This window comes from Citrus clementina, unplaced genomic scaffold (genome assembly GCF_000493195.1).
Source record: "Citrus clementina cultivar Clemenules unplaced genomic scaffold, Citrus_clementina_v1.0 scaffold_2, whole genome shotgun sequence".
Classification (NCBI taxonomy): Eukaryota; Viridiplantae; Streptophyta; class Magnoliopsida; order Sapindales; family Rutaceae; genus Citrus; species Citrus x clementina.
In genome coordinates, this window is record NW_006262688.1 from 12,968,741 (window position 1) to 12,984,200 (window position 15,460).

At 34.6% G+C, this 15,460-nt stretch overlaps 1 protein-coding gene and 1 non-coding gene across 2 annotated transcripts; one reads left to right on the forward strand and one right to left on the reverse strand.

Annotated features, from left to right (window-relative positions):
• Nucleotides 1-3,081: 3,081 nt before the first annotated feature.
• On the forward strand, nucleotides 3,082-9,128 carry LOC18052947 (arp2/3 complex-activating protein rickA). Its single transcript, XM_006446948.2, has 8 exons — nucleotides 3,082-3,539; nucleotides 4,717-4,852; nucleotides 5,092-5,339; nucleotides 6,288-6,407; nucleotides 6,504-6,660; nucleotides 7,230-7,369; nucleotides 7,456-7,491; nucleotides 8,093-9,128. The coding sequence occupies exons 2-8, from the start codon at nucleotides 4,777-4,779 to the stop codon at nucleotides 8,900-8,902; spliced, it is 1,587 nt and encodes a 528-aa protein (XP_006447011.1). The 5' UTR covers nucleotides 3,082-3,539; nucleotides 4,717-4,776; the 3' UTR covers nucleotides 8,903-9,128.
• Nucleotides 9,129-13,741: 4,613 nt separating this feature from the next.
• Nucleotides 13,742-13,843, reverse strand: LOC112101292. The gene has a single exon (XR_002907419.1). It is a non-coding gene; the product is annotated as a small nucleolar RNA R71 (small nucleolar RNA).
• Between the last annotated feature and the right edge of the window lie 1,617 nt (nucleotides 13,844-15,460).

Genomic DNA, 15,460 nt, shown 5'->3' on the forward strand with positions numbered 1-15,460 from the left:
CCCACAGGCACATTCCCTACAATGTATATATGCCCGTAAACATATTCCATAGAATGCTTATTAGCATGTATGCTCTTACATAGAAATATTTTATAAGTGTGTAGGTCATTCTTTGTGAGGTTTGTGAGGAATGACCTAGGTCATTCTTTGTAAAGAATGGATCTAAGTGATTCTTTGTAAACAATGGACCTAGGCTTTTCTTTAAATCATGCCTTTAGTGCTTTGTCAAAGACTTGCCCTTTAAACGTTTTACTTAAAAATATTTTCTAAGTGCTTAAATAATTATTTATAAAGAATAGACCTAGGTCGTTCTTTGTAAAAAATGGATCTATGTCATTCTTTGATGAATCATGTCTTTGACATTTTGTCAAAGACTTGCTCTTTGGGCGTTTTACTCAGAAATATTTTCCAAGTGTTTAGGTCATTCTTTGTAAGGAATGGACTATGTCATTCTTTGTAAGGAATGGACTAGGTCATTCTTTAAAGAAGCACGACTTTTGCGCTTCATTGAAAACTCACCCTTTGGACATTTTACTTAGAAATATTTTCTAAATTTCTATGTCATTCTTTGTAAAAAAAATGGACCTAAGTCATTCTTTGTAAGTATAAGACCTATGTTGTTCTTTGTAAAAAGTATACTTAAGTCATTCTTTACAAATGAATCACGCTTTTGGCGTTTTGTTGTATCTTACATTTAGACATTTACTTCGAATTCTAAATACTTAGATTATTCTTATAGAGAATGGGCTATGTTATTTTATGGAAAATATTTTTATTGGGTCTATATTTTTCGTGTTTTGAACGATTCATAATTTAGTCTAACAGCTTTAATTGTGAATATATGTTGAGCTTATTATCCAACTCTCTGTACTGTACATAATATTGAAAATTATGCATCCATAATATTTGGTAATGTCATTAATAAATTCTTTTATGTATCTGAACAATTTTTTTGATAATTTTAAAAAATTAATAATTTTACAAATTCAAAAAAATTCTTAATTCTATCAAATAAAAAAATTATGTAATTAGATTATTATATAGATAATCAGTTTCCTTTTTGTCACAATCATGCAATTTCCTGCTTGTATTCTTGTATTCTTTTACATAATCGATTCATCCAATTCCCTAATTAGGTGATATTTCCGATTGAACTACTCTTGTCACTTTTTTTTTTTAAACCCTTGTAAAAATCCTAGGGCATGTGTCCATTTACGAATAATGCTTTTTTTTTTCATACCAATCATATGTTACAATTAAAACTTTATTGATATATTTACAATCTATTCCTACCTAATTTCTTTTTACCCGTGTAAAAATCTTAGTAGGCTTGAGCCACTGGCAAATGAGCAATGCTACTTTGATAAAAGTAGTACAATAAAATTTTGACAAAATATATAGAAAGATTAAATCGCCCGTTGTTCTGTATAAAATGATTAGTTAACATGAATTGCAACTGATTAGTTAACATTAAGTGTTTTTTTATCTACTCTTTTTTTTTTTTTTTTTTGGCGAGTAGGCTATGAGCTATTGGCAAATGAGCAATGCTACTTTGATAAAACTAGTATAATAAAACTTTGACAAAATATTTAAAAAGACCAAATAATCCATTGTTCTGGATAAAATGATTAGTTAATATGAATTGCAACTAATTAGTTAATATTCATTTCTTTTTTCATCTGCCTCAATTCTATATTTTCGTAGAAAGATTACTCGAATTGGTGCTCCTCAACACTGTTGAGAGCTCCAACCCATGTCATATAAATATTGTAAGTCAATTTCAATTCTATATTTTCGTCCTCTATATATATATATATATAAGAGTAAAGAGTAGTGCCAAAAATTAATTCATTTTCTATGTGTACAGAAAGTTTAGAAGAGGTAAATTTATGCAATTAAATCGTTTACAAAGAAGCAATCATTTCTAAAATGCAGATGGCCATCTCTCATAATTATGACGCTCTAATTAATTGGTGTTCGTTTATATAATTCATTTCTTGGTTGTTTAAAATTAATTTATTAGTTATTTAAAACAGGCTGATTAATATTAGACATGATGGGAAAATCATGTAACAATAATTAGGCTGATAAATTTGGCATAAAAATCAACTCCAAATCCAGCTAATCACTTGCTTGATATTCAATTTAATTTTACCTTCCTTTTAAGACCACGCTGCCCACATATTAACAATATTTTGTCATGCGTTAAAATTAATGAGCCCAATAAATAAATTCACACCTAATAATTAAAAAATAAAAATTATTTCCAAGGTAGAAACAACTGAGTCTACAAAATTTAAAAAATAAAAAATTACAATTACAAGAATATTCCTAAATTTAATAAAACAAATAAATTTAAAAATCCAAGATGTTAACTTTTATAATTATATTTTTTATAATTATAATTATATTTAATTTTTTAATTAAATTAAATATAGGGAAGTTTACAAAAATTAACATGAAGAGAAAAGCTCCCTATAATTATTGTGAACTTCCCTATAATTAAAATTAAGAAACTTCCCTATACTTAATTTTATTGCAAACATTACATAAAATTGTATTTACGAAAAATTAACATGATAATTTCTAAATGAAATTACAATTATAAAAAACTAACATCATGAATTTTGAGATTTATTTGTTTGATTAAATTCATCGGTATTCTTATAATTATAATATTTTTATTTTTTAAAATTACAAAAATTATTTTTTAAAAATTTTATAAAATAAAATAGTCTTTTAATTCATTAAAAAATAAAATAATTATTTTTTAATATCAAAGTAATTAATTAATATAAATTTAAAAATAAAAGTAGTATAAAAAATATATTAAAATTTTATGGTAATTAAATATAAATATGATAAAATAGAAGTGTTGCAGACGTAATTTTCATTTACGCCATTACATAGATTCTGTCAGTCTGCGCCAGAGCCCTGAGCAGAACATGTCACTCATGACGAAATCCGTTACACGAAGGGCAATTTCGTAACTCGACAAAAATTTCCCCACGTTCACAAGTCACGACACACCGTACCCGGTAGTCTCCAAGACTCGAACCGGAGGGCAACCCAAACTCGGACAGGGAAAAATTAAAAAATTAAAAAGAAGTGCCCATTTAAAAACAACTCTGTACCTCTCTCTCGCTCTCGCTCTCGCTCTCTTATCTCACAGAGAAACAAAACAGAGAAAGACTTCAGTTGCAGAGTCCGATTCTTACAATTACAGTTCGTACAGTTAAACTCAAGACTCTTCCATCCCCTTAAAAATCCTCCCGGAAAATCCCTAATTCCCTCCAAGTCCTCTCCTCCATGGACACACTATTTGAGCTACCTACTATTCTCACCGGCCGTTGATTCTCCTCGTGCCTCACCCGCATTATTTTTTCGCCTCAGGTTATTTCTCCCCTTAAAAATCCTCCCGGAAAATCCCTAATTCCCTCCAAGTCCTCTCCTCCATGGACACACTATCTGAGCTACCTACTATTCTCACCGGCCGTTGATTCTCCCCGTGCCTCACCCGCATTATTTTTTCGCCTCAGGTTGTTTCTCCAACTAATCTCAATTTCAAGAATTTCTTTTTAATAACAAATTTCAATTTTTTATTTTAACTTAATTGCTCTCAGTCTACTTGCTGGCTGAAGCTTGTTAATTTTTTCTTAAATATATATTTATTTTTTGAAGGTTTTGCATTGGTAATTATCTGTTTTCTTCGTTGAATACTGTTTCTTGAGTAGCCTTTTGCTGTGACCGCTTGTGCTCTCAGAATGCTGTGTTTGTTGACGCCTATAACCAAATTAGTTTTAGGGTTTATGTTTTGGTTTAGTTAGAGTCGTAATTAATTATATGAAATTATAATATAATCAAATATGTGCAGAAACATTGGGCAGTTCTGGGTAGAATGTGTGTGTGTGCGCGCGCTTGTGCTGAGAGAGAGAGAGAGGAACATGTACTCCAGAAGCTTTGAGTAATTAGAGGAATCAAGTTGGAATTTCAGGGGGAAAAAAAAGGAAATTCAAGCATTAATGTCTTGGGATTGACCTTTGAGTCCCCTAACATTGATGTACTGTTTTTGTTCTTTTCATTATTGTTTGATCATTTAATTATTACACTTCTTTTTATGTTGTGTATCTCATCTGCAGCGTGTTGCAATCGCAGAATCCTGTGAATTACTGCTTATAGAATGCACTTTATATTAAATAGTGTTTTGTTATTAAATAATTTTACTGACATGTCGTTTGATCAAAGGAAACCTTTTCCAGTAAAGGACTGTGGTCTGACCCTTCTTTTTAATCATAGTCATCAATTATTCCACTCATTCACCATTTACTTCCCATTAGTGGGCCTTAGTTATGAAGTCTCAAATAATTTAGTTTTTAGTGCGGTGTTTCCCCTAGTGTTTGATGATGGAATGCGTTGTTACTTTTCTATATCTAGAAAATTTATGCTAGCTTATAACATTTATATGGCGTTTTATAATCTCTCAGCTGAAATCCATATTTATGCAAGCAACTATAGCAAGCATAATGTTGTTGGCATGGTAATGGTTGAAATTCGGGAACATTAAAAACCCTAGCGCTAATAGTGCTAAAATATGCGTTATAGCATTTCAAATGCACGTTAATTGAGGATACTAGATTTTTATTGGAATTAATTGAGGATACTTGATTTTTATCGGAATTGTACTTATATTTCCTCTGCTTTTTCTTCCTTTTGCAGGATCCTGCACTTTTGAAGTTCCGCCTTATGCTTTGGTAACTGGGTCACCTCTTAACAATCATGGGCAGTACATTTAATCCTCAGATTTTAGTAGAAAAGCTAGCCAAGCTCAACAACTCACAGGCTAGCATAGAAAGTATCCTTTTTATTTCAATTACAAGTAGTTTCTTTTTTATCTTGGTGGTGTTAGTGTCTTTAATGTTTAGGAAACTTTTAGGGCCATTTTCACTTTCATACTTCGGGCAGAAAACGCTAATATTTTGCTTTAACTGTCATTAATTTTTACTTTCATCACAAATATTCATCCTCATAAATTGAGATTCCTTTTGCACTTTTTACGGTCAATCTATAGTTTTTATCCTTAATGTGAGTTAGCTTTGTCACATTGGTGTATTTTTCATATGAATAAAGCCAAGCAAGTTGTTGAAACATGGGACAGACAATTTCATTGCTCTCCACGTGACCAGAGATTGGCTTTTCTATATCTTGCAAATGATATTTTGCAGAACAGCAGGAGAAAAGGTTCAGAGTTTGTTGGTGAATTTTGGAAGGTTCTTCCTGATGCTCTTCGTGATGTAATACGAAATGGAGATGAGTTCGGAAGAAACGCTGCTCTAAGACTGGTATATTCACCTTAGCATTGCATACTTGTTTCTATATCTACTTAATTTTTCAAATTGGACTGTATATTCTACTATGAATCTTATAACATGTTATCATCTAACATTATATCCGAAACTATGTAACTTGAAGCTTTAAAATATGGATTCTTTGTGTGTAAAGGAAACTCTTGAGCCAAAAAGACAATTGTTAGAGTGGATGCCTTGAATGATAGTTAGTTATTGCATCATTACGAATGTTCTCAATTTTCTATTGGACAGAACTATTTGGCATGTTTTAGGGGCTTCTAATAATGTTTTACATTGGGCGGATAAAGTAAAAAACATATAATGCAGTACGTAGAAGAACGCTGTACGTGTTTTGATGGCTTTTATGTTCCTGTCGATAAGACTCCCAAGTACCTCAATGTGTTGCAAGAGAGGGGAATAAAGAAAATGGGGAATGAAAATGGATCCTCAAATATAAAATTCAAAATAACAGGAAATGCCAATAAGGAGCACATAAAATTAGCCTCATCTCCATGAAATAAATTCCTCAGATTATATTTCCAGGTAATTGCTCACTTTACAATCCTTTCACACCAAATGTTGCACACCAAACGTTAGCTGTATTTTCTCAAGTCCGTCCTTCCTCATTGAGGTGTCAGGATCAATCATTGATGAATGTGAAAATATATAATCACTGATGTCTCATTGAGTTGTCACAATGAATCAGGATGTTTAAACTGGCCCGTGGTAGGTATAGTTGACATTAATTGAAGAGTAAACTGTTTATCATTCAATCTTATTCTATCTAGTTTGCTTCAAGAACTGCTATGCAAATTGCAATCCTCTATTACATGTTTGACCTTTTCAGGATGCCACATACTTGTTACATCTTATTCGTATACTCACTTTTGTATAAAGTCAATACTGATTGCTGAAGGTTACATTTTCGCTGTGTACCTGTAGATTGGTATATGGGAAGAAAGGAAAGTTTTTGGTTCTCGGGGGCAAATACTGAAAGAAGAGATTGTCGGGAGGCACCCAGACAATCACAGTAGAAATGGGAAGCATCTGGGGTTGAAATTGGTAATTCAATTTTTGCCCTTTTCTGACTGAATGATGTTTAATCTTGTTGAAAATTTGAGGACTAATGCCATCTCTCATCTTCTTTCCTTCAAGCAGAAGCAGCCTATTGGAAATACCGTGGACAAAATAGTTTCAGGTTATCAGGTTGTTTATGGGGGCCAGGTGGATGAAGATGTTATTTTGCACAAATGTAGGGATGCTATAAGCTCTATGGAGAAGGTAGAGAAGGAAATTGGCAGTGACGTCCATTCAGGTAGTACCTACATTTGGTTTCTTTTGGACAACCACAGTATATGTAAATGTTTTTCACTTCATAATAAATCTTGAATATATAGTACATTGTGATTTATCTGCATGCTCTTTCACTTGCACACATTTACGTATTTTGTTGTTTAGGTTAGGCTTTCATAATGTTACATGAACTAGCATTATAGTCCTAATTAGTGTTTCTAATGTAACTCTACACTTTCTTGAATTCACGTTAGTTTCTTCAGACTACTTTCTTCTGATCTTTTCCCATGGAAGGATAGTCTTGAATTCACCTTAGTATAAATTTGATGGGAAGTGCAAATTTGATTAGCTAATAAACCTTTCCCTCTCTCCATTTTGAGTGAACCTCCTTAAACTAAGATTTCAACTGTTTAAGATTTCATTGATCAGCCTCAGGATTATAACTTTTAATTAGTGTATTGGTGCGCTGGGCTTGGACATGATAGTCAAGGATTGGGATGTGTCAGTGTAGTTTCATTAATTGATTTCTCAAATTGTTCATATTATCATATCTGATTATGTCTCTCCTTCACAAAACATTGTTCTGCACAGGACAAATGCATGAATCTGCATTTGTGGAGGAGCTGCAGGCGCAGCATGCTACATTAAGGGGCTGCATTGAGCAATTAACATCTGTGGAATCATGGAGAGCAAGTCTTGTGTCTAATTTGAGGGAGGCTCTCCAGGAGCAGGTCTGTCAGCCACACTATTCAGTGGTTGCAAAAATCTTGCAATTGTGATTGAATGTAAAACTGACATTTATTTTTTTATCTTTCAGGAATCTAAGCTGGCTCAAATTCGTAATGAGCTTCAGGTTTGTCATTGTTACCCATTCTAACTAATTCCATGGAAATATTTACATTCACATGCTCAAGCAGACATGCTCTTACACTGTAAAGAAATTAATTGAAATATGGCATTTATTCCAAATAAATCTATAAATGTAAATGCATTTATTGATGTGTCATAAATGGTTTCCTTTTTAAATATACTAAGAAAAAGCTTTAAACTGGGTGCTTGCTTGAAACATATAGCCCAAGAAAGAGTCGTATGGCTAACTTTGATTAGTTTCATGGCATCTTCTGCATTTGTGCCCCACTTTTTTTTTTCCCTTAATTTTTTATATCACCTCATTTTGGTTATTAGCATGTGCGAGTAATGAGTTTTTGAAGTTTTATAGTGTTTTGAAGTTTTACAGTGTAAGGTTGAGATTTATGGTCTGGTGGGAGAGTGAGAAGATTTGTGTCTTGCCTTGAATGCTGACTGTTTGAACATTGCATTTTCAACACACTTAAAGTCTTTCCTGGCTTTAAAGTCCTTTATGAGTGCGCAGAAGTTTTTAGACTGAGTATGGATTTGTTCATTGTGCCATATTAAGCACGTGGAAATCATCATCACTGTTTTTTGCTTACCAGGTGGCACAGTCCCAGTCAGAGCAGGCTGATAACATTTGCCGGCAGTTAGTAAATGGTAACCATGCACAGTTGCTAGCCGAGCAGAACTCAAAAGAAGTTCATACCTCAATGGCACCTCCAGGATTTATACCAGGGGATAGGGAGCAGTCAGCTCCTGTGATGTATGCTCGACAGGCGTCTTTTCCAGAGAAGTCTGGCCACAATGAAGAAGACCCCAGGAAATCTGCAGCTGCTGCAGTGGCAGCAAAGCTGACTGCTTCAACGTCATCAGCCCAGATGCTCTCTTACGTCCTCTCCTCTTTGGCATCTGAGGGTGTCATTGGTAATTCAAGTAAAGAAGCCACCAATGATTTCCCTCTGGAAAAGAGGCCTAAGCTTGAGAATGACCATTCTTATGCACCTCCTCCGTGTACCGAAAAATCACCAGCTCCTCCTTTCCCGCATCCTGACTCTCTTCAGCAAAATATAACAACTACAACTTCACAATTAGCTCCAAACGACCCACCACCTCCACCACCATCATCCCCTCCACCAATGCCACCAATGCCACCACTTCCACCTATGCCACCATATCAGATGCCCCCATATATCCAAAATGCTGGACCAATGACTAGCTCACAATTTAGCTACAACCTGACCCAACAACCCCCTACTGTGCCTGGTTATCCACCTGTTGGGGCCCCGGTGACAGGCATGTCTCCCTTTGGGACACCCCCAACAAATCCTTACCAGAGCTTTCAGGGTTCTGATGGTAATTTCTATAGTCAGCCATCCTCAATGCCTGTTGCACCGCCAATTTCTCGGCAATAGGATTCTCATCAGGCCTGCCTTAGTCGAAGGTTTTTCCGGGTAACTTAAGGCGTAATCATGATAACTTATAGAACTCAGTCGTTACCAGCGCTAGAAACTTTCCTGTTTGTGTTAGTTATACAGCAGATTTAGAGTTGCACATAGTGAATGTTTGTAACTTATGATTGTTTTTAGACTGTGGTGTTACATTGTTGAATTTAGAGGAAAAAAATGGATTTTTTTTTCACTTGATTATGCAATCATTTGTTATTTAATTGAAGTAATTAACTAGGCTATGGTCTCATTTCCTGCGAGGAGACCCATAAGGAACCTGCGGGCTCCAGTTGGTGGCGTCATGCAGTTGTGGGCCTCGAAAGTGAATTATTTTCATGACATTGGGTTCTAATTTCATTCGTAAAAAACCAATTCATACGAGCTACTAAAGAGAATTATTTTTCAGATATTCCAAAAGTAGAGTCCTAAGATATTTTCTTGGGCAAAACTCATAACGTCCACTTTACTTGAGGCCCCAGAAGCAGCTTTGTACATTTTTGGTTGGGCTGTGCTAGGACTGGACCGGAGTTGGGGTTGGGAATTTTTTAACTACGCGTTCTACAGGACCCCAGTAGACGGGCCACTTAGTTCCAACTGGTAAATGTTGTATCATCAACTTATAGGAGAGCACCAAATGCCGAGTGACTTCTACCTTAGAATGGTTTCATCTCGCCATAGTATGTACGTGGCTTGTTATACCAGTAGTTCAGATTGATATAGCTCCCATCAGATTGATATAGTTCCCATTTGGGTTAATTATCAGAATAGATGTTGTTGGTTTCCTGCTTACATATAGTGCATTTCCAAAAAATTTTGTGAAAACTGCAGAAGCTGCATTGGCAAAAATTGGCTTTTTAGAGTTTATTAAATCGATTATGAAAAGATGCTAGTTAAAAACACTTTCAAACTCTTGACTCATGCCTAAAAATTTCTTCTCAACACATTAACGGCTAAATGGGTTAACGGAGACCGTGTTTAAAAAGAAACTTTCAGAAAATCAGTAGAAATCTCTACTAAGTTTTTATTATTTTTGTCAAAAAAAAAAGCTTATTTTTCAATAACTTTTCCTCCAAACTCTTTTCTCTTGAATAATAACAAGGACCGCCTTTTGTTTATGTTTTAAATATAATTTATATTTCCGTTAACCAGGTGAGACTTCTAAACCCAAAAGATAAATAAATAAAACTAAAAACAAATTAGATAACTTACTTGCTAACCGCTATCCAAATGATGTTTAAACTTTCTAAGTATGAATAAGAGAATTTTATTGCTTGAATATTGTGTATATAATGATTGCTTGTTTTTCTAGTGTGTCTATTCTTTCTATCTCTCTTTATCTATTCTTAGTCGCTTGAGAGGTCTATATATACACTTAAGGACTCGATACAATAATTGTTACAATTAATGACTCAATGTACAAGAGATAAGATTTTGAATTTACACAATTTGCTAAAGGACTAACTAAAAGTAACTAGTAAAAAGATTGACTTGGCTACTATTATTTTGTGATGACTCATTGTCGATAAATAGTGATTGGCTATTGTTTTCTAGGCTAACTCGTTGTAGATAATAAAATGAAAAAATGAAAAAGATGATTGCATAGTTTTTCCTTATCAAGTAGTGAGTAAATGAATGACATATGTAAAACATGAATTTGATAAAGGCAAACTACTTTAACGTTTTGACTACTGCTAGTTGGCTAATGCTGGCTAATCATCCATGTCGTTTTCCACGTTGTCTGCTTCTTTACTTTCCAAATCATCCCACCATTCAGCTTCATGTAGAGCCAATTCCTATTGTTCATTTTGAGCTCTCATTTCTACTTTGAATTCTTTGGCATAGTGCTCTACCAATCTTGTGTATTTGGTTTTGGTGAAGGAGGGTACTTCTAGAAGGGGATGTTTAGAGTAAATTTTTTGAACTACATCTTCAGTGATTAAGATATAATCTTCAAACTCTTAATGCACCTAATAGAACTGTCTGCCTATCACTTTACTAGTCCAATGTTTAAGCTACTCTTCTATACTAAACTGTTTACAAGGCTAAAGAAATTATGTTTCAAAAAGTGAAGGTCTAAATTTATGAACTTTGACTACTATTTTATATTGGACTGGTATGACCCTAGACTCATCCCATTTTGGTGGTTTGTTGTCTAGGAATAATTCCACAAATGAATTATTTGTTGTGGCAAAAGTGTTTAGGATTATTATGGCTATTTTTCTTCCAAATGGATTTGATCGATCACGGCCTGAAAATACTACTTGACTTGATAGGCCATAATCTAAAAGTAAGGTTGGTGTTAAAAGTATTTTTTTTCTTGTTTGCAATCTACTTCAACAAGTTCATATCTTGATAGATCTATATAGGCTGATGGTATGCTATAAACAAGGTGTCATCTATAAGCGAATCTTTCTAAGGGGAATGATTTAATAATGGATCTTCTCTTGGGCAATTTACATTCTCAGTTTTATATTCAGTATCCCATATAATATGTAAACCATTAGTATTTAATTCTGATATAGCTATATTATTTAAAAATTTTATAATCTATATTTGTTTGTCTAAAACTATTTTTACTGCTTTTTGTCTAATTTTTTGGATTAGATATGTTGGGTGTTGAGTGTTAGAAAATGCATATTTATAAAGGAGAAAATCGTCATTTTACATTTCAAGTCTTACTAACAACCCTTACTTTTATGTATTTAACCTTCTTGTGATTTAATTACATGTGTTTTATTTTAATTAAGTATTTTATGCATTTTAGGGGCATCATAGTCATTTCACAATAAACGAGAAATCAGATGGCAAAACGGACATCACTTTTGAACTCAGGACGGTCGAAAACTTTAGAAGGAGCATAAAAGGAAAAATGGCACTGTTCACATGTACGGTACTATTCACGTGTACGGTACTGTATACATTACTGTTCACGACACTGTTCACATAGACGGACCGATGACGTGGCATTGACTGATGAGGTGTCACGATCCTGTTGGACTAAAATTCTTATATACTGTTAATGGTGACGTGGCAGCATATCAGTGGACGAAAAATCTCGCATACGGTGCATGCATCACACAGGATTATTTTCAACCAAACCGCGTTACTGTTAATCCGGGTCAAACCGTGTTACTGTTCATCCGCGTGGTCAAACCGTGGACTGTTGACTGATGACGTGGCGCAATCCTGAGCGTCCAAACTGTTTTTAATCCGATGGTCATGATTTACTCCACGTATCTATAAAAAGGGAGCCTCTCCCCCCTAATTTGATATCTCTGAATCCATTTTTGGGATCCATTTTCTGTAATTCCTTCTCCATCTTGTATTTTCTTCGTATTTTAATAAATTCCCATTTTGCCCCTAGTTCAATTATGAGTGGCTAATTTTCTTTCAAGCTTGGGTTGAAGGTGAAGTCTCAACATGTGTCATGGGCTTAATTTGGTAAATTTATTTTCTCTTCCCCTCTAATTTTTGTGGATGTTTTGACTTCTCGTCGACAAATAATAATAGTCTTGTCTAGATACCGCCTTGGTTACACCGGCTCTCTAGTATAAGGTTATTATTATTTGGCACGATAAGCCCTTAGCACCATATTGATTAGAGCGTGGTTCATGAGGTGTGGATTCCCCCCTTATGATTTAATTGGCATTAATACGGATTATTTAGCCCATGATGCATGTTGATACGGATCCAGATACCCAAGTACGTCATTTCAATATAATTCTCTTCAATTTATTCTCGCCATTTCAATACCAATTTTAGAATTTATTCTCGCCATTTTAATTTAAGTTTTAGCATATTCCAAATCATTTCCACCACAAATCCAACCACCCATTTACAAAATTAATTCTATATATAATTAAAATCCACCTCCTCATGGGATCGACACTCGTCACCATTAGTCTATACTACAATAGATTCGTGCGCTTGCGAGTACATTAAAATTTGCGCAACAAGTTTTTGGCGCCGTTGCCGGGGAGGTAAGTAATTTTAATTCATAGAATTAAATTTTTTTTAATAATTTCTTTTATTTGTTTTCTTCTATTTTTTTAATTAAAAAAAAAGAAAAAAAAAGTGAATCTACATTTAAAGGTTAGTATTTCTTTTCTTCTTCTTTAAAATTCTGTGATTTAATTTTCAATTTATTTTTCTTTGTAATTTTTTTTTATTTTATTAATTTAATTTTTAGTTAATTTATTTCACGTATTTGTTTTTGTGTATTTTTATAGAAAGGTTTTAATAGCACAATAAGGTTAGTATCATAATTTCTCCCTCTTATTTATTTTTATTTGTTTTGTTCCCATCTTTATTTTCATTTTATTTGTTTTGCATGCATGGGCATAGGTCATTATTACCTAATCTTGAACCTATAGACTTTGAACTAGAAAAAACACTTCGCACACACAAACAAATTAAAAATAAAATGGATTTGCAACCACAGGAGAGGCCATTTAAGGACTACTTCAGTCCTTTAGCTAATTTGAGCACATCATGCATAAGATACCCTAATGTAGCTGCTAGGAGCTTTGAACTAAAACCTAGTGTGCTAAATCGTCTCCCCACATTTTATGGCCTAGAAAATGAGGATTCATATAATCATCTGAATGATTTTCATGCCATTTGTCAAACTTTTAAATATGAAAATTTTTCAGACGATGATGTTAAACTCAGATTATTCCTATTTTCTTTAAAGGATAGAGCTCGTTTATGGTTAAATATTTTGCCTGCTAATAGCATCACATCATGGGAACAAATGGTAACGAAATTTTTGAATAAATATTTCCCAGTGCATAAAACCAATGCTATTTGCAGAGAAATCTCGGAGTTTACCCAGAGAAAGGACGAGCAATTTTTTGAAACATGGGAGCGATTCAATGGGCTACTCTTGAAGTGTCCACATCATGGGTATGAGAAATGGCACCAATGTCAATACGTTTTGGAGGGATTACTACCGAATGTGCAAGAATGGCTAATGGCAACAAGTGGAGGAGAGCTAATGTCAAAAAGTGCATCAGAAATTTGGGAATTCTTCCAGCGATAAGCAGATAATTCCCAACAATGGAGTCGATCACTCAGGACTACTAGAAGAATTAAAGGAGTAAATGAGGTTCAAATTGGCGAATCCAGTTCAAAAATTAAAGAAGTCAAAGCAATAATTGAAGGTCTCTCTCGACAAATAGCATCGTTATCGACTGCTAAATCAACAGAGTGACATGACCATGACTCATACTCAGATCAAGCTAATACCATAGGTGTAATGAGAAAGCCATCAAATTACAACCCATACTGCAGCACATATAACCCTGGATGGAGAGACCACCCCAATTTTTCATGGTCTCAAGGATTCCAACAGAATGGACCAGTAGCTCCAGCTCCAGCTCCACCAATTTCTCAAAATCCTCAAGCCTCTCAGCCACCATTTAGACCAAACAATCAGAACCAGAACTACACTCAGCCCAGACCATGGGAGGATGCATTCCAGAATTTCAAGAATGTTACTCACTCCACGATTGAGCAACAGAACCGCACCATTGATGGACTACGAAATGAGTTGAGAACAGGCTTCAATTCACAAGCCCAATCAGTTTCAAGCCTTGAGAAGATTGTGGGACAACTTGCTTCTTCAGTTCAGACCTTGGCAATGACCGTTGAGAAAGGTAAATTTCCAAGTCAACCAGTGCCTAACCCTAAAGGAGTGCATGAAACAAGTACCAGTTCACCACAGCAGCATGGAGAGGTCAAAGCCGTCATGACCTTGCGAAAAGGAAAAGAAGTCGACAACAAAGTGGAGATGCCGGTGACAAAAGAAATCAAATTGTACCTGTGAATGTTGAGGAATCATCACTGGAGGAGAAAGAAGAAACCAACCCACGAGAATACGTTCCGGAAGCTCCATTTCCTCAGAGGTTAGCGAAAGAAAAAAAGGGAAAATCCACAAGTGAGATTCTTGAAATCTTCAAACAGGTAAGTGTTAACATCCCTTTGCTTGATGTTATAAAACAAGTTCCATCTTATGCCAAGTTTCTTAAAGACCTTTGTACTAAAAAGAGAAATATGCATGTTCAAAAGAAGGCATTTTTAACAGAAAACGTTAGTTCTATACTCCAACATAAAATTCCTTTAAAATACAAAGACCCAGGCTCCCCCACTATCTCATGTAGTATAGGGAACCACACAATTGAGAATGCTTTGTTGGATTTAGGAGCTAGTGTAAATCTTTTGCCTTACTCTGTATTCGTGAAACTTGGACTGGGAGAATTACACCCAACTCCAGTGGTGTTACAGCTTGCAGATCGGTCCACGAAAATACCTCGTGGTATTGTGGAGGACGTGCTTATCCAGGTAGACAAATTTTATTTTCCTGTTGATTTCATTGTAATTGACACTCAACCAATACAGGATTCAAGGAAGCACATCCCCATTATTCTAGGCCGACCTTTCTTGGCAACTGCGGATGCTCACATTCAATGCAGGACCGGAAATATGCAGTTGTCCTTCGGCAACATGACTATGGAGCTGAACATC